The sequence below is a fragment of the Thunnus maccoyii genome, chromosome 4 (genome assembly GCF_910596095.1).
Source record: "Thunnus maccoyii chromosome 4, fThuMac1.1, whole genome shotgun sequence".
NCBI lineage: Eukaryota > Metazoa > Chordata > Actinopteri > Scombriformes > Scombridae > Thunnus > Thunnus maccoyii.
Genome location: NC_056536.1, coordinates 35,281,590 through 35,302,264, shown reverse-complemented (window position 1 = coordinate 35,302,264; position 20,675 = coordinate 35,281,590). Strand labels below are relative to the sequence as shown.

The 20,675-nt window shown below is 40.8% G+C and overlaps 1 protein-coding gene across 7 annotated transcripts in view; it reads right to left on the bottom strand.

Moving 5' to 3' along the window:
* LOC121895984 (polymeric immunoglobulin receptor-like) overlaps positions 1-16,328 on the bottom strand; it is a 34,056-nt gene extending 17,728 nt beyond the window's left edge. Inside the window, exons 1-8 of one of the 7 annotated variants that reach the window (XM_042409575.1) lie at positions 16,042-16,327; positions 13,378-13,577; positions 12,642-12,983; positions 7,363-7,689; positions 4,515-4,667; positions 4,060-4,212; positions 1,901-2,046; positions 838-1,295 (exon numbers count right to left, since the gene is read on the bottom strand). In XM_042409575.1, the coding sequence (XP_042265509.1) occupies positions 1,281-1,295; positions 1,901-2,046; positions 4,060-4,212; positions 4,515-4,667; positions 7,363-7,689; positions 12,642-12,983; positions 13,378-13,447 (1,206 nt within the window). In that variant the 5' untranslated portion in view covers positions 13,448-13,577; positions 16,042-16,327 and the 3' untranslated portion in view covers positions 838-1,280. The other 6 variants (XM_042409576.1, XM_042409574.1, XM_042409570.1 and 3 more) reach the window with 6 other exon arrangements.
* Positions 16,329-20,675: the final 4,347 nt, after the last annotated feature.

Genomic DNA, 20,675 nt, shown 5'->3' with positions numbered 1-20,675 from the left:
GAGGTTTGTTTTCAGAAATGTTTTAAAGATTTCACATCCTTTAGTAAGAAACTAAAGCAATCAGGGCAGGAAATTATGATTTATCACCAGCCAAACTCTGGTCAACGTCTGTCTGCATAAAATGTATGGAAGCCACGAGCGGAGCGATTACTGCAGCATGTTTTGTGTGGAATAGTTGTCAACATCACAACTCATCTCATGATATTTAGTTTTTAGCTCATTGTTCTGATGATAATTTAACTGTAACTTTAACCAGAGATGTCAAACATAGTTTGTGATCATCAGGACTTCCATATCTCATTATCTTGAAAAAGAAGTTCCAGAAAAAAAATAAGAATGAATCCAGTTTACGCATAATGTTACTGTTATTATGTATGTTAGTATATCCACAGATCCTGATGTCATGAGCACAGGATGACTGTTATAAATCCAGACAACAAGATATTAAACCATTATGTTGGGTTAACATTCTTAAAATAATAAAAACATGAAATATTATCAGTTAAAAGTTAAAAAATTGATAATTAAGTGGTGATTTCGAGATAACTGACCTTGAAAATGATGAGTAACCACAGCGTCTCTTGGCATCCATAAAAATGCAACTAAATGTGACATTTCTGTTTTCAGCCTTTCAAATGTAAGGATCTGATGCCTCTGATGTGTTTGTCACAAATAATAATAAACTGGATCTTTGGGTTTTGGGCTGTTGGTCAGACACAACAACACATTTGAAGACGTCACATTGGACTGTTAGAAAATATCTCAGCCAAGTTTTCTCTATTTTCTGACATTATAGAGAAAATAATTAATGTGAATACTTGATGTTTTTTACTCCACTACATTTATTTGACAGCTTTAGTTACCTTTCAGATTCAAATTTTACATAAAATAACATAATGATGAGATTATAAACCACATATGCCTCATCAAAGATTAAACCTGCGGCTCCCAAACTTTTTGGCTTGTGGTATTTTTCAAAAGCTCAGCAATGCAATTTTACTTATATGTGTATATATGTGTGTACATGTATGAATAAACACAAAGGGAAATAAAATAGTTAATAAAAGAAAAAAAAAGAAGCAAAAATGCACAACATTCTCATCCAAAGTGACACAGAATCACGTCATCAATGGAAAAACAGGAATGGGAATTTTACTTCTATTAAGTTGGTTGCAATCTGCAGCCTCAACACTAGATGGCACCACTAGAGCAGTTTGGTCCTATTCCCTGCTGGTCCTGCAGGTGGATTCTTCACATGTGGAGACTGGACCCGACTTCTTCTAGACGACAGAGAACTGAAAATAAAATCAACAACTTCAGCAAGGTGACAAGAATGACATCACACCTGAAACAGCCCACCAGGTAATCTGTTATAATAAACCCATCATCTCCCAAGCAGTGATTGTGTAGTCAGGGATTAGCAGCTGTAACTAAGCATTAAAAAGGTCTGAGACGCTTTGGATTCCTTCACATGCCAAAGCAGTTTGCATGAGGAACTATTAGAGCGGTTGTGGAAATACTGAGCTATGGTCAGCACCTCAGTGGAGAAAGTGGACACGAGTCTTTGATGTCTTAATGCTGAGACTGTTTTTGGCTTAAATATGCAAAACCACTGGTTTGGCTTCAGGATTTTAATTTTCATACAAGTCAGATGGAAACATTACAAAGTTAGAGAGTTTTCAACCAACACTAGCTACAGTAAATAAGATCTACCAGCGACAGCTGTATTTCAGACAGCAGAATCAAAGGTCGGCAACTAAAGCCCGTTTTAGTCATCCCAGAGTTCCCCTCATATTTACGGTGACATTTTACAGTCTGTTGTTTATAGTATAGTAGTAGAAGCCATCATGGAAGCCAACAGTAAGAGTGAACAGAGACATGCAGGGTTTAAGAGCGTCACCTCCACATTTGTGCGGTTTTTGATTTCCCTGCTGTTCCTCCTCATCTTCCATTTGTAGAGCAGAACAGCCGACAGAATTACACCAACTAAGGGCACACACACAACTAGAGGCAAGGAGAAACCTGTGCGAGAGACATAGGATAAAGCTGAGAAGGAAGAGAGAGAGAGAGGACTTGAATACAGGGTCAAAAAGGAAAAGAATGTTTTATATTGTATTACAGGCCACTGAATACAAATGATGTAAGAAAATGAGTCTCACATTATGTGAAACATTTGATATGTTTTGAATTATGTAAAGGTCCTCATTCTCTGTAACTACCGGTGTTGGCTGGTTAATGCAGGACGCTGGCGCGCCACTATGGAGAGAAATTAGATTCAATTTACCGTATTGATTTGAATATAAGGCGGGGTTTTTTTTTCCTGGAAATACATCTGAAAAGGTGAGGTTGTCTTATATTTGGGGTCTAGACTTTTAAATGTCTATATACATTCACAACAACAGATGGTGCTAAAAATCTGTAAAACGAGCGCTCCCCTCCTGACTGAAGTGAGCCACCGTCTCTCACAACTAGCCTACAGTGCCGGCGGCCTGACAGACGGAGAGACACGGAGATCGTCTCGAACAAAGTGGCTCAAAAGTAGGCAAACGACTGAGTATCAGCAACGAACCAAGTGTTGTCGTCAGCTCGACTACTATTACTGTCTCTCCTCTGCTGTGGAGCAGCAGCTCCGCCCGCAGCGACAAAGAGGAGAGAAACTCAGCGCGACCAAAACTGTTGGCAAAACACAGTACAGAGCCTCACACTGTGCTGCAATGAAACAAGTGCACATAAATTAGGTAAGTGACATGAATGAACATAATGTCTACTGCATTTTGCTGTCATTTTGTGTCGTGCTGAGTCTCTCCTCTCCTCTGTTTCAGGGCTGAGCGCTCCACGCACACGGAGCTCAGCGGAGAGACAGTGAACCAGGTGAAGTACTTGAGTTGACAACTACACTTTTTATGTTACTGTAAGTGCAAAAAAGGTTTTGCAAGTAAAAAGCAAATAAGAGTACTTTAATTAAAGGTAATTTTAAATTGTAAATCTTTTTCCAAAAATGAGTCTTGACAAAGTGGGGGTCGTCTTATATTTGGGCCAATATAGTAGATTAGATTTACAAATCAAAATTTACAATTTTTGCGTAAATGATGGTGTTCAGAAAAACTTTGTCCAATACACACACAATACCAAATGATTTGAACAAATTTTACAAATAAAAATGCTAATGTTACTTCATTTTCACTCTAATGTTACTTGGTTTTAATGCTGATGTTACATTATTGTTTTCACTCTAAAATTGCTTTATTTTCACACTGTTATCTATTTGCTTTAATGCTGACTTTATTTTTTTCATGCTAATGCTAACGTTACTTTATTGTTTTCATGCTAACGTTAATTTATTTTTCACACATTACTTTGTTTTCACGATAAAATTACGTCATTGTTTCCACTCTAACATTATTTATTTGTTTTAATGCTGACATTACTTTATTGTTTTCATGCTAATGCTAACGTTACTTTATGATTTTTAACAATGTTTCAACGTTACTTTGTTTTCATGTTACTGTTACTCTGCTTTCATGCTGACATTACTTTCATGCTAATGCTAATGTTACTTTATGGTTTTCATTGTCATGTTACCTTTTCATGCTAATGTTACTTTTTTGTTTTCCCATTAGTGTTATGTTAACATTACTGCGTTTTACTCAAAAATTTGAGTAAAATTTCACCAGCTGCCATTGGAAACTACTGTGAAGATCACAGTAACATATATTATAACTGTTAAACATGAAATTTGGTTTTGAAGTGGTTGGAGCTGTGAACAATGAAAACACAATGAAACAATCAGATACTGAATCAATACTGATGCAAAATGTAAACCAATAACTACAACTATGTAGGAGGCTCCAACTAAAGCAGAGAAGAGTTCAGAAAAAAGGGTTTAAAGTTTTCATGGTGGCCAGCAAACTGCAAAGACAAAAAACATGTATTACCCACTTTTTGTGCCTTTTTTAGGCTGATTATTTTACCTCCAAACAATCATTGCCATATTGAAAACATATATGCTTATAAAAGCAGATACTAATAATGTTCAGACAGACATGAACTGTCCTGTACCTGTAAACTGCTCTGTGGTTTCAGGGAAAGATGATGAAGGTGTGAAGCTTCCTGAACTGGAGATTAAACTCTGTGTTGTTGTTGGTGTGGAGGCTGATGGGACTGATGTTAGAAAAGGTCGGAGAGTCTGGTTTGGTTTTGAAGTGGTTGGAGCTGTGAACAATGAAAACACAATGAAACAATCAGATACTGAATCAATACTGATGCAAAATGTAAACCAATAACTACAACTATGTAGGAGGCTCCAACTAAAGCAGAGAAGAGTTCAGAAAAAAGGGTTTAAAGTTTTCATGGTGGCCAATAAACTGCAAAGATAAAAAACATGTATTACCTACTTTTTGTGCCTTTTTTAGGCTGATTATTTTACCCCCAAACAATCATTGCCATATTGAAAACATATACGCTTATAAAAGCAGATACAAATAATGTTCAGACAGACATGAACTGTCCTGTACCAGTAAACTGCTCTGTGGTTTCAGGGAAAGATGATGAAGGTGTGAAGCTTCCTGAACTGGAGATTAAACTCTGTGTTGTTGTTGGTGTGGAGGCTGATGGGACTGATGTTGGAAAACGTCGGAGAGTCCGGTTTGGTTTCAATATGGTTGGAGCTGTGAACAATGAAAACACAATGAAACAATCAGATACTGAATCAAGCATAGCATTTTTGCCGATCTCAACTCAATTAATTTTGCCATATTCTTCATTACTGCTGATAATTACCCACTCTACATTTAAACTTACACTAGTTCTGCTCAAGCACTTTAGGCTCTCTCCTTCTATTGGCAACTTTCTTGCTAATCCCACGGTTGATTACATGTTATTCAGATCTGCTAGCTGCTTTAGCTTAGCAGTTTAGCGTAGCAGTTAGCGATGGCTTCCCTCTCTCCCTCTCACTCTCCTGCTCTCTCTTGCTTGGTGTGTCATATGTTTAGCAATTCCTCTGCATCCTTTAATGATAATGGTGCGTGTAATAAATGTAGTTTATTTGCAATGTTGGAGGGGAGGCTCAGTGAATTGGAAGCGCAACTCCACACCATGGTAAACATATCATTAGGAACTGTAGTTAGCCAGCCCCCAGTAGCCGGTGCGGGCCGACCTAGCGTAGCCCCTACTCCCCTGGTAGTTCCTGAGCAGCCAGGAAGCCAGGGTGGCTGGGTGACTGTCCGAAGGAAGCATAGCCCTAAGCATAGAGGGTTTCATCCCAAGTCCAGCACCCTGAGACTGTCCACTAAGCAGAACAAGGGAGTCTGAGGACTGGTGAGCATCAGAGCCACTGTCCAGGATGAAACAACCAAGATCCAGGAATACATCATGATGCAGAGGAGGAGGAGGAACCATCATGGAGGGACAAGCCCCTACACGGCATGTACCACCGACAGATAGAAGAAGTGGCTGATATCAAGAAATCCTACCAGTGGCTGGAAAAGGCTGGACTGAAGGACAGCACAGAAGCACTGATCATGGCAGCACAAGAACAGGCACTTAGTACCTCCAGATCCAGACTGACAAACTGGTGATGGCTAACCAACCACACATCGTGTTGATGGACAAACAACAGAAGAAGGCAGCGGTGATAGACGTAGCAATCTCAAGCGACAGCAACATCAGGAAGAAGGAACACGAGAAACTTGAAGAATACCAAGGGCTGAAAGAGGAGCTAGAAACGATGTGGGGAGTGAAGGCAACAGTGGTGCCAGTGGTAATGGGTGCACTGGGGGCTGTGACCCACAAACTGGGAGAGTGGCTCCAGCAGATTCCAGGTACAACATCTGAGGTCTCTGTCCAGAAGAGCGCAGTTCTAGTAACAGCTGTAAAAGTAATGAAAGACGAAAGATTTGGCTTGTAATTTTAATATGCAAATATTGTTACGGACTAGTCAAGTCTAGGGGATTCAGTATTAAGCACCAATACTAGTCCTAACCTGGAGGGTGTAGAAAAGGAGAAAACGTGGAAGAATACAGAGAAAGACGGACTGGTTTCCAGTGTTAGAGATAGACAGTCTGGAGGTGGGTTACCTTATCGGGTTTCCACGCCGACTAGCATTTCCAGTCCCTCCGACTCGGCCTCGCCAGCTCTGGCATTGCTCTCGTGAGCCGCGAGCTCCTTCTGGCGGTTCAGTTCAGTTTTGGTGGTTGGGGGATGGATCCCCGAAGAACAAAACTGGTTTTACTAAAGGGTCCGGGTGCAGGAAAGGTGTGAAGCTGTAATGTCTCGAACGCTTCTCAAAAGGACGTCTCTCTGGGCTTTAACTCAACTCGTATCACTTTCAAAGGTTCGCGCTTTCCCAGCTGAGCTGCCTCACATTACTCCAGTGGTTGCGCACGCACCTCACCGTGGCGTCCTTTTATCAGCCCGCAGCTTAACCACACCCCCTTGTTATCTTCTCAATGAAAACCAGTCCAGTTTAGAAAAGGGAAAGGAAGAAAGAGGAACTATAAACCCCGCCCCCTTTACTCCTAACATTATGAAGTGAGATCATTACATTTTCTCCGTAACTGACTGTTTGCCTTTGGACAGATATGTTCTTTTGTTATTGTTGAGAGGCCAACTGGCCTTCTCCATCATGTTTCATCCCCGAGAAGGTAAATCTCTGTGTCTTGGCCTTCGACATGTTGAGGGGTTGAAGGCCACATATGGCTTGAGGCTCTTCCTTGATTTGTGTCTTTAGGTGATGTGGCTCCTAGTTAACATACATGTGCATGTAAATGTATTTTGTGGCTGTTTGCCATTGGTTGTAATCCATAAGTTTTCTATGTTTTGACCAATCACAGATCATTTCTTTGTTCCTTCTGTAACTATAATAGAATGGGGTTTGCTTTTTGCTCGCTGAGACGAACTGATGCAAATCTTTGTGTGTTCTGTCTCCTTATTGTACAATAACATTTTTTAATCTTCAACCCTGGAGTGTTTTGTGTAGTATTTTATATGTGTGTTAGTGTTTTCAGACAATTTCCACGACACAGCTAAGATACTGCACAGAAGACTCTGGCTACCCTCCTCTCGATGTAACAAATCAGACAATCTAATAAAATTTTGTGGACATAACCTGAAAATATATTTCTTGTTTCCGTCCTGATAAAAAGAAAGGGACACAGCTGGTCATTGTTGATGCTGTCAGGTCATTTAAACATGATTTTTGTCAAGTAATTATAATGATGAAAAGGAGAACAACATGTTTCTTAATAATTTTATATGACAATAAAACAACTTTTTTTAAATCAGTTCTCTAAAAATTAATGTCAACTGAATAAAAGGTAAATGGATCATGAAGACACATTTTCATAATTTTCAATGGAAACTCACCATCTCCAACAATAATCCGGAACATGTAGGATGAATCTGGAGACGAAGCTCTGCCGTAACCACACCTGTACCGTCCTGTGTCCGACTTCTTCAGCTGTGTGATGGTCACATACAGTCCAGATTTAGATCCTTTTCTATATTCAATGCTGTATCTGCCATTCTGAGCTCTGTTCTCTTCTGTTTCAACCAGGATGTCTTCTTCTTTGTTACATTCATCCTTACAGAGGAACTTCCCGCTTCCGTAGACAGTATTGCTGCATGGATATGTGATATCTCCTCCTTCAGTTTCTGTACGGATGAAACGAGTGTTGTCACCCAACGTTGCTTCTGAAAAGATGAACAATCAACAGTTACTGTCTGTACTTCCTGTAAGATGCTGCAGTTTGATCACAATATTTCCTGCTTCACATTTACACAGATTCACAGAGTCATGCTGGGAGCTGCCCAGTTCAACCAGTCTGACTACTGGCATAATGATTTCATCCAACATCAAAACACTGAGTCAATATATCATAAATCTCTCACATTCTTCCCACAATTTAATTAGATTCTATCTGACTTTGTTTATTCTTAAAGGTTCTGTATGTAAGAATCAGAAACTCCTTCTCATTAGTGACACCTGTGGCTGTTAAATGAGCTGCAGTCAACACTTTGCTGCTCACGGTGTGACACTACTGCAGGTGATGTCATATCCTTGCTTACACTTCTCATATTTTGCACCGTGTTTCAGAAAAACTGAATCCGGTCCGGGTCCTTCACATAGAAATCAGTCCACAGGCTGATACAGACAACCGAGAAAGTCGGAGAAGGTCTCATTTTTTATGTTACATTACTAACCGTTCACTCATTGGCAATAAAAAACAATTAGTAGGCAAGCTGGCGGCCGTGAGCCTCTCCCCGGTCAGAACAAGCTCTGCTACTGTGTCTCTCACTTCTGTTATATGTTATATGTCAGGAAATCATCATGTCTGTTCATGTACACACGTTGGGAGCTACTATCCCTAAGAGTCAATCCGATCCCAGCCTCGTAACAACAAACTCGACCAACATCACCTGTAGAGATTGTGAAAGAAAACTGAATAGTAGGTTATCGTTTGATGTATTTCTTGAATATATCATACATGTTACAGATAGTGTTTTAAGTACAGTTTAGTGTTTGTTTGTGTTTCACACCTGTTCTAAATTCCTCTGTGCTGTGTCTATTCTAAACTTAGTTCTTTGCTGTGTAAGAAGAGGCAGTTGTGTGTTCAACAGTTATTCTGTTGTACTTTTATCTGAGCCAGTGATAAACTATAATTATGTAGATGTTTATGTGTTAATGTGATAGGCTTTTAGAGGATAGTGTGGTTTGTCCTTAATTTAATATGGTACTTATGTTATTTTGTGATGCTACTTGGTGCATGCTTGAGTGCTGTCATATATGATCGTGAAGAAAGACTGTTCCTAGGTTAGTTGAACTTTTGACTTATGTTTCTATCTGAGGGTTTTGCAGACCTGTACGATTAGTGAACAGATGTTTTAAATTCTGTACAAGTAGTATTTAAGGGACTGGCTAAGTGCCAACTTTTCAGACAAAGAAAAGATATCTAGTTGGTATCTTTGTCTCCAGAACTATGCATTATACTTCTGATTGTATTATTTGATTACATTATTTCATAACCTGACATTGCTCTCTTTGTGTGTTTATTGAGTCATCAGCAATTTCCCATTACAAGATACTAGCTACCAACTCCTCACCTGGCTACCCAACCTGAAGGAGGCAACAACCGGGCCGGAGAAGATGGCGTGCCGGTGTTCTATCCAGGTTCAGGAGACGCCCATACCGGCCACCACTACCTGCACTGCTGCTGGCTAACGTGACATCCCTCTGGAACAAGACAGACAAACTCTTTCTTTTAATCCAAACCAACAAGAATGACAAAGACTGCTCTGCCATCTGCCTGAGACTTGGCTGGACCAACCATACTGTGCTAAACAGCTCCTGCTCCCCTCACTTGGAATACATCAGTGTTAAATGTAGACCTTCCTACCTTCCCAGAGAGTTTGCATCTGTTCAACCCCTGTTCTTAATAGGACACAGCCGTGGACAGCTGCGAAAGGGAGATCTAACAACAAACCTCCCCAACAACCGAGTGTGCAACTGGAGAACAGATTTGCTCCACTGCTGCAGGACCCTGGCTCTCCGTCTGATGACCTGGGTAACCTCTCGTCTTCACACAGCAGGCTGAGGACTGAGAGTAAATCTGAAAATAAAAGGCTACAGGGAAAGCTGACGACTGGGCCTCAAGCTCTGATTTTGGGTGACTGTGCTATAAACCATTTAAGAAGCATGTACAGTAAGAACACCAAAATAGTCTGCTTTCTGAAGGACATGGTCTTTGACATGACTGAGAGAATCCTGCATATTGTGGCTGCACATCCAAATTTGAAAAACATCATACTGCACACAGGGACCAATGATGTGAAACAACTGTCTGAAGTGCTGAAATGAGACTTTAGTGATCTGTTGAACACAGTCAGCTCTCTGAATGCTGAGGTGTTTATCAGTGGCCTTCTACCGCCAGTCAGAACAGGAGTTGAGAGGTTCAGCAGGTTGTTGGCACTGAACACATGACTTTCAACTGCATGTACTGTCCATTCACTTCACTTCATTGACAATTTCAACTTTTTCTGTGACCACAGACATCATCTCTTTTTCTTAACAAGTCAGGAGTAAAATTGTTCATCTCTAACTTATTTTACCTCCTGCGTCACCAATTTGCTCCCTCTGCCAAGGTCAAGAGACAAGAAGAATCAAAATAAGAAGAAGACATAACAAAACACGTCAGAAACCTTGAAAGAGAACCACCTCAGCCTTTGCCTGAAGAGAGCTTTAAACATGATAGTCAATAGAGTCGAGAGGAGGAGTCTCCAACCCCCTCACCTACTTCCACCTTTGAGGATTCACCCCCTTCACCCCCTTCATCCCCCCAAACCCCATCCAGGTCGCTCTCTTCTCCAGTCACCCTTTCTCCCTCCTCCCTCCTCTTGGAGTTCACTGACCAGATGAAAGAGCTGGTCACTGCAGGGACCAAACTTACACCCCACCCTGCTCCCATTTTCTCTCCCCTAAACCCCCTCAGTGTCCACCTCCACCAATGGCTTTAAGTCTTCAAACAGTCACAACACATTCGTCACAGTTACGGCGCCCACCCCCCCCCCCCCTCCACGACGGCTGCAGAATCATCCTCTCTCTCCCCAGCCTGATAAAAGCACAGCACATCCAGTTATCTCTATCTCTTCCCAGGAAAAGCCGGGGCCCAGTGTGCTGGTAGCTTGCCCAATCCCTGTCTTGATAAGTAACAGGAAAAGAATGATGAATCTGTTAAGAAGCAGGAAGCACTCAACTGGTTCTGCAAATTTATCAAATTTAGCTTCCGTTCCTCGTCAGCTACAGCTTGTCCCAAAAAATTGGGTGGATAATATTTTTAACACATTAAACTTAGCTTTATTAAATATCAGGTCTTTGTCAGGAAAAACATTTTTAATCAATGATTTTATCATCGAGCACAACCTTGACTTTATGTTTTTAACTGAAACTTGGTTAGTCCAAGATAACAGAGCAGCTGTTCTTATCGAGTCAACCCCTCCCAACTTCAGTTTTATGAGTGAAGCTAGAGTGCATAAGAAAGGAGGTGGAGTTGCCATTTTGTTTAATGATTCCCTCCAATGCAGACAGATGTCATGGAAACCCCCAGGACAGACTAAAGAACTGTGCTGTGTTCTTGATAACTATGGACTGACTCAGCATGTGACCACACACAACAAGGGGCACACTCTGGACTTAATCATCTCTAATGGTCTGAACATTTCTAAGGTTGTGGTGACTGATGTTGCTCTCTCTGATCATTGCTGTGTTTTTTTTTGAGAGTGCTATCTCCATGCACACACATGTTCAAACAGAGGTAATCACAAAATGGTATATCACTGAAAACACCGGTGAAGTATTTATTCAGGCCTTCTCCTCCACACCCGCCCTCTCTTTGGTCTCCATCAATGAGCTTGTAGATAATTTCAGTTCTAAAATTACAAATTTTATTGATGCCATTGCACCCACTAAGGTGAAGGTTGTCTCTGGTAAGAAAAGATCTCCATGGAGAAATGCCACGCTGGTCAGAATGGAAAAGAGAGTGTCGAAAAGCTGAGCGCAGGTGGCGAAAAACAAATCTCCAGGTTAATTATGACATCTATAAAGAGAGAAAACACATTTATAATTTGGAACTGAGAAATGCAAGGCGGCCCTTCTTCTCTGACATCATTGCCAAAAATAATAATAATGTCCTAACATCCGTGGTTATGAAGTCGTTTTAGCGCATCATTCTCTCCTACCTGAAACGATTCACCACCCCTCTGATGGATACTCACCAGTTTGCCTGTCATGCCAACAGGTCAGTTGAGGATGCTGTCAACCTAGCCCTCCATCACACACTACTTCTCCTGGAGTCACCCAACACCTACGCCCGCATCATATTCATTGACTTCAGCTCTGCCTTCAATACAATAAACCTGGTCAATCTTTTCAACAAACTAATGGACATGAACATTGATCCCTGCATATGCCACTGGATAAAGAGCTTTCTGTGGGGAAGGAAACAGAGGATTCACCATTCAGTCACCGTTCAGTCACCATTCTCAAATATGCAGATGACCCAACCATAATTGGACTCATAACCAACAACAACGAGGACTAATACCACCAGCAGGTAGCCCAACCAGTCACTTGGTGCATCGACAACAACCTCCAGCTCAACACTTCAAAAACACAGGAACTTATTATTGACCTCAGGCGCTATAGATCCCTGTCCACCAAAACATCCCGTTTCAAACACAGCTTCTTCCCCACTGCCATAAGGACCCTGAACACTTTGCAATAATCTTTGCAATAATCCCTGCCTGATGCACCTGCACTTTAAACTGTCATGTCAATGTTTATACCGTCTGTAAATATTGTTGTGTAAATTTGTATATATTGTCTGTTGTTCCTGTGTTAAGTGTTATCTGTTCTATGTCTGACACAATGTTATGAGCTTTCCTATATGCTGTACCGAAAGCAAATTCAACTGACTTTGGTCGTGTGGTCATTAAACAATTGATTGATTGGTTGATTGATTGATTGATTGATTGATTAATACATATAAATTGCTTCACAACTCTACATATAGAACCTTAAGCTTTAAAATCATTAAATGGGATGAACATAGTAAATTTATCAGGTTTTATGACTTTCAGTAGAAACTCACCATCTGTAACTATGATGTTAAAGTCAGAGTAATCATCTGGGACCAAAGATCCACCCAAACCACATCTGTACCGTCCTGAGTCTGACTTGGTCAGCTGTATGATGGTCACAATCACAATTCTTCTTCCAGAAGGTCCGTCTTTATAGCTGATGCTGTATCTGCCACTCTGAGCTGTGACACCATCTGTTTTAATGAGAATTTCTTCTTCTTTACATTCTCCTTTACAGAAGAACTTGGTGCTTCCAGATGAAGTAAAGATGCAACTCATTGAACCACTTCCTCCCTCAGCTCCAGCAAAAACATCTTTTGCATTGACGAGTCCAGTGTTTCCATCCTGCAGTGCTGTTAGAAAGGTGAACAGTGAATACTGATGATCAATACTTTGTGTATTGTAGAATTACTGTAAACAGACTACAGATTAATGAGAGCTAATCCATCAGTTCACAGAGAAACAGAGATGATACAGAGGAAACAACTTCTGTCTTTATGGGTATTACATGATGTTCCTCCTTTCTAACATCAACTGTATAAATGAGCAACCATAAATAATTAATTTGTTGTTAAATTTAATTACAGTGGGTGAGATCAGATTATGGATTACAACAGTACATCTAAATAAGAATACTGCAACTGAGAGCCGTTTGGTCATCAAAGATATATTAAAATGAACACAATGAATGTCCAGAAGCAGTTTGTGCTGCAGCTTTACAGACACAGTCAGGTAATCAGTCCTCACCTGATAAGAAGCAGAAGAACAGAACATGGTGGATATTCATTCTGAGTTTGATCCTGATGCAGACCATCATTAAGCTGCAGGAGAACTGCCTCTATTACTTCAGTCTGTCCAGTCTGTCTGATCAATCAGGCAGATGATGCTTCAACATTCCTTCTCACTTTCATTTTCTGTGCCCATTTGCTTGTCTCTTCCTGTGACAACTGCACCACCCAAACATCCCGTTTAAACAATCATTAAAGGAAGGAAAAACGGAAGCACAGATATGTGATTTGGGCAGAGCATGCTGCTGTTGGAATTAGGTCAATAAACACAGCTACTAACAGAATCTATGCAAGACAGTGCATTGAACTTGCCAGATATAACTATCCTACTACACTACACTCCAGGCATGAGGCCAATGCTGAAACCCAAAGACATGGCATTCATTCAGTACAGCTAAAATCTGTAACAATGATGTTGGGCCGCAACCAGGGTTACATGCAAACCACAAAGCCTGATAAGGCTCCCATCATGAGGACACAATGGGAGTCCATTGCAAACTCCATTTCCAGTAATGCTTTACAAATTTGGCACCTAGGTGCTAAACAGAAAAATAGTCTCAACAAACAGTCCTTCACTGGCTCAGTCTACTGCTAATCTGCCCACCTACTGGAAAAAAAAAGACTACAAGGTTTCAGGCAAGATTTCAGGGCATTAACCACCTGATTAATTGTGGATTTCCTTTTAGAGACTGTTCTTTTTAACTTCTCTGCCTCTGTTTGCAGTTTTACATCTTTTTGCTTTCTTTAAAATACCCAACAGATGGCAGCACCTTATTTGATGAACTGCATAGTAAATCCTTTTGAGTTGTGATTTATTTGGTGGGATTATGGTCTATTTTTCTCCTCTGATGAACAACTAACCCCAAACCCTGGACCTCCTCCTGACACCAGCTGCCCTAACCCTAACCCCAAACCCTGGACCTCCTAATGAACTGCATAGTAAATCATTTTGAGTTGTGATTTATTTGGTGGGATTATGGTCTATTTTTCTCCTCTGATAAACAAAAACTCCTAATTGCTTTTAGAATTTTGTCCCCTCTGTTTTCAGGCTGTATATTACTTCTTCGTCCTTTTCACCTTTATAATAATTTGACAAAAATCATGTTTAAATAACCTGACAGCAAAAACAATACCAGCTATGTCCTGTTTTTCAGGACAGGAACAAGAAATATCCTTTCCTAACCCTAAACCTGCCCTTCCTCCCCAGACTTTCCTTCTCTGCCTCTGTCTAATGAGAAGTAAAAGTTGCTTACATAACATAAGAGTAAAAAATATCCAGCACACTTTTTGCTTGTAATATTTGTTTTAATTTGTCTTTGTTGTCAATTAACCTTTTGCATTTTCAATGGCAGTCCCCAAAACTTTATCTTTATTCTTTTGACTAATAATGTGTTACTGTGTCACTCACTTAAAAGTATCCTTCACATCATTAATATCCATAATATCACAAAAAACACTCCAAACACACACAAAAATATCCTACTCCTCATTTTGCCCATACTCTCTCCCATATATCCTTGCCTTGCACTCCTTGGTTCTGATCTTCTAATGTCTGTCTCTTGTCTGTATTAAAACAATTATTTTGGCAACAGTTATAGCAGCTTTATATTTTCTTGATGAATCAACCTCTAGCTGCGATCGCTCTGAGCCTCCTTTAAAGCCCTGATATATATAATAATAATATCTCTCCACTTACCTAGCTCCAATCTAGCCTTTCTAGGATCCATAGATATCGCCCTCTATTGTAAAATCATCTGGCAGCCCGAAAAGATAAATTAGGTAGAAGAGTTGCTATTCTCTCTGGGTCACGGCAGAGTTGCCCCAATATTAGCTGTAGTGTCTCAGCTGTCCACAATCTTCACAAAAATTGTTCCCATAAAATAGCAGTAAAATCAGTCTTAACCTGTCTCAAATTGGTTCGCTTAGTAATTTATCACAATTTTTAATTTATATAATTTTAAATAAAACACCTTAGTGACATTCCATTCCTCTATTGTCTATATATGTATGTTCCAATACCCTGTCTATGTATCCTCTGTCTCAGCTCTGTTATCACCCCACCTTTACACTCACACAGAGGCTGCAGCAAATCTGACTTCCTCCTTCTGTGCAGCTCTCCCTGCTGCTGAATTTGACCTGCATAACTCATTTGCATTGATTTTACAGCACTTATTTACAAATGTTTACAATTTAACCATCTTCCTACACATTTAGGTTTCTCCTGTCTTGACGTTCTACTCCTTATTATTCCCTTTTGCCTTGTGTATCCTCACAGAAATGCTGATAATGCATGCAGTTAACATCTCCAAACAAATGAACAGGCATTTAATCACCTTTATCTTACATATGATTCGTACAACAATCATCATTCACAACGGAGCTCAACATGTTATTTACAAAATCATACTATAGTGCACTTCATCTATTTGACACCACAACATACAAACAACACATAGGCTTTTTGTCTAGATTTGGCCCTGATAACAGTGGTATTTTCTTTTTTTATCACCTTACTGGAAACTAGATTCTTTAGAGAAGGAGTGTTAGTTACCTGCAGCCCAGGCAGACACAATCTGAAGCCAGAAACAATAATTTAGCAGATTTGGTAAAAGGTTCTGCTTACCTCTATTGGTGGCGCCGTTGGTTCTGGTCAACAGATGCCCTGTCCGGACCTCAGCAGCCTCCGACACTCTCCTGGCACGACTCGCTGGCACGATCTTCAGGTTACCCACAACTTAGTATTAAACTCAAAACTTATAAGAGAAAGACTAAAAGAAATACACTGGAAGCTGGTAGAGTTCAATGTGAATAATTTTACTGTGCATAAAGAGCAATACAAAGAAAACTGAGGCCTTGATTCCGAGATAAAGAACCTAATGTAGAATCATAAAACATTAAATTATGTACCTCTCATAACCCCTCCTAATGTGGAGCTTATTTTCTAAACTCCACCTCGCTTGACCTTGACACTTTGGTAATAATCCAGACATGACTCATTTCAGAAAAAATGGTGTCTCAAAATTCTCTAACATGTATCAGTTTTCTCACAATATACATGGTCTAGCAGCCTTCACTCATTGCACACAGAAAATCAAAATGTGACATTATTCATCATCCCCTTTCAAATTTTCTTGGGAACGGTCTCTTATTGACATGAATGTTATCTTTGCACTCCCACTGGCATATTTGTTTGATCATGGAAAGGCAGTTTTCCACCACACTAACCAGCTTTTTAAAAGTATGCAAAATGCCAGTTTGGGTCAATATAGCACCAACACAAAGCTGGATTATTGTTGTTACAGAAAGCCTCTCAAGACACAAGGTTGTTTTGAGCCAGTTTTAGTGTTTATTTTCCTCTTGTTTATGTTCCTTTTGGGTTATTTTCAAACTAAAGCTTGATATAATCTACTCTTTTTAAACAGTTTGCCACTGATAGTTAATAACTTGTTAATAAATATATTTGTGTATCTTCTGAATGTCATATGCACATCTTTTTGTACAAGAAACAATACATTTGTGACAGTTTTTAGCTAAAGCTTTGACAGATTGCTAAAGTTAACCCGATGTTGTGTTGGTGCTGCATCGACCCAAACTTGGTCAAATTTGAAGCCAGTGATTTTTAGTTTGTAACAACAGACTGCAGACAGAAAAAGCAGCAGAGCGGCAGGATGAGAGATCATGACGCTGAGTGATGCATCCTCGTATTTAAATTAATTCTGCCTGACGTTCAACTAAAACTGGAAGTTACACAAAGTTGTCTGTTGAAGTCTGAATAAGTCCGTTTCCACCACTGAACATTTGATATTTTGTTAAATTCAGACACTTTTGCTCTGTGAGGACAAGCTCTGTCTGTCTGTCTGTCTGCTGCAACAATAAACAAAAATCAGTGAGCCACATGTCCAAAATAGGTCTTTGGTAGGAGATAAATCTGGTTACTGATCTGCTGCATGGATCCAGGTTACTACACTGCATATACCTACATAACCTGGTTTCTCTGGTTACTTAAATGCATATAAATGCACCAACTGTCACAGCACGAACTGAGAAGGGGCAGAATTGTTGTTGTAGAGGTCATCAACCGGGAGTCAGAGGATGGCCAGAGAAAGATTAAGGAGGCCATTCACATCTGTTTTTTTGACCATTTTTAAACAGAGATACTAACATCAGAAGTATCAATTCTTCAATTTCATTAGAAGTAAGGAAGTAAATCTCTAAGTAATTAATTTCCTGGATATCTCTTTCATTTTATAGTTGGTCATTGTTATTTGTGGGGTTGTGACCTCACAGTTTCCCAGCAAAAGACGAAGACAGAGTTATTCCAGTAAGAAACAAAATACAGAACTGTAACCACATCATGTTGGAAGAGAGTCCAAACAGCTTTAATATTCTTTCATGGAGTGCAGAAAAACATTGATTTATTGGTGAATCAGCAGTGTCCAGCAAAGAGATATACATCTTAACATTAACTACATTTCTGATAATGTTCTAAGAAGTTTGACTCGGTGTGCAAAAAACACACACACACATCAATAAGATTTCAAACCATTTCTGGAAAAACCAAGAGCTATTTTTTATTGTTCTAGATGAAATATTTGTAGAAGGAGAAGTTGTGTTTGTAAATTAAAACAATTTGTCAGTGAAAAGAAGGAAATATAACCGGAATCATATAAACATTGTAATGACTTGAAATTTAGGTGAGCAGTCGGCTGTAAAATGTGCTGAACACACACACAAGCACTCGCTCATAACGGAGGGAAGATCATCTCCAAAAGTGAATTTCAGTCGTTCCTGATGTAAATGAAAAGAACTTTTAGCTGCTGAACAACCAGCAACACTTCCAGTGCGCTGCTTTGCTTATCATTCAGCTGTGATGCAAACTGCGACTACAAAAGTTATGTACACACTCAGCGTAGCACTGGGCGGCAGCGGTGGTGGCGGCGGGCTCATGATAAAACCTCCTGCTGATCTGATTTGACTTTCTGGTGTGACGTAATAACGAGAAGTAATTGCCTCAACACCAATCGCTCTGCAGCCACCAGCTTCAACATTTCAATTAACTTAAAAAGTGTGAAGAGATAGAAGGTAGTAATATTACAGCGCAGGAGGCTCCACCATCACCCTGATCCACCACCCTGATCCATCACCCCGATCCACTACCCTGATCCACCACCCTGATCCACCACCCTGATCCATCACCCCGATCCACCACCCTGATCCATCACCCCGATCCACTACTGTGATCCATCACCCCAATCCACTACCCTGATCCACCACCCTGATCCATCACCCCGATCCACTACCCTGATCCACCACCCTAATCCATCACCCCAATCCACTACTGTGATCCACCACCCTGATCCATCACCCTGAGCCACTACCCTGATCCACTACCCTGATCCATCACCCCAATCCACTACTGTGATCCACCACCCTGATCCATCACCCTGAGCCACTACCTTGATTCCTCACCCTGATCCACCACCCTGATCCATCACCCTGATCTATCACCCTGATCTACTACCCTGATCCATCACCCCAATCCACTACTGTGATCCACCACCCTGATCCATCACCCTGAGCCACTACCTTGATTCATCACCCTGATCCACCACCCTGATCCACCACCTTGATCCACCACCCTGAGCCACTACTTTGATTCATCACCCTGATCCACTACCCTGATCTACTACCCTGATCCATCACCCCAATCCACTACTGTGATCCACCACCCTGATCCATCACCCTGAGCCACTACCTTGATTCATCACCCTGATCCACCACCCTGATCCACCACCTTGATCCACCACCTTGATCAATGACCCTGATCAATCACCCTGATCCACCAACCTGATCCATCATTCTGATCCACCACCGTGATCCATCACCCTAATCCATCACCCTGATCCACTACCCTGATCCACCACCCTGATCCATCACCCTAATCCATCACCCTGATTCACTACCCTGAGCCACCACCTTGATTCATCACCCTGATCCACCACCTTGATCCACCACCCTGATCAATGACCCTGATCCTTCACCCTGATCCACCACCCTGATCCATCACCCTGATCCTTCACCTTGATCCACCACCCTGATCCATCACCCTGATCCATCACCCCGATCCATCACCCTGATCCTTCACCTTGATCCACCACCCTGATCCATCACCCTGATCCACCACCCTGATCCATTACCCCGATCCATCACCCTGATCCATCACCCTGATCCACTACCCTGATACTTCACCCTGATCCACTACCCTGATCCATCACCCTGATCCACCACCCTGATCCACCACCCTGATCCACCACCTTGATCTATCACCTTGATCCACCACCCTGATCTGTCACCCTGATCAATCACCCTGATCAATCCCAAAGTTTATAGTTGTACATAATTACACTTTAATTAGCTATTTAATAACAAACCAGAGAGAAAAAGATTCTCAAAAAATCGTTTCTCCAATGTTACGAGCATTGTAGGTGAATGTCAAGTTGAACAAGAAGCTGAACTTAAAGGTAAACGAGATATTTCAAGTTACATGAAAATATTCTGCTATATAATAATATCTGTCTGTTATGGTTTATCCACAAAAAGGTTCACTGAAGTTAAAAGTTAACTGGTCAACGATTCTTAAAATGCCATCTCCTCCTCCTCCCTCACCGAAGAATCCAGAGTCTATGAATAATCAATATAGTTTAACAGGTGTGTACATGATGAGTCGGGGTCGAACTCAGGAGCGTGTTGAGGCTGACGGAGGAAGAAGGAGACGGGACTCTGTGTTTTCTCTCAGTGATCTTGTTGTACGTGTAGCACTGGTGAGGAGTGTAATGAAAAAACCACACTTTGTATTCTCTACACCATTTTAGACTTTGCACTTTGGAAAAACTCATATTGTATAACCTTGAACATGTAACCATTTAGTTTATGCTCATTTTTGGTTTTGTTCATGGTCTGGATCCAAAGAGGGAGTAGTTTCATCTTGGACATGCTACAGTTATTTTCGACAGCGTTGATGCGATCCGGCACTGGACCACACACACATCCTGATACTGTTTCCCACACTCCTCGATTATAAAAAGTATGTACACTATGTAACTGACATCAGACTGCAATTACACTCTGTTGTGACTATATGCTGATCCCTTGCAAGGTTTTTCATCAAAGACAGAAAGACAACTTGGTCTTTGTCAGTTTTATTTTCAGATTTCCACCACAGGAATGTGCTAGAGATGGAGCAGATGTGGATTATTC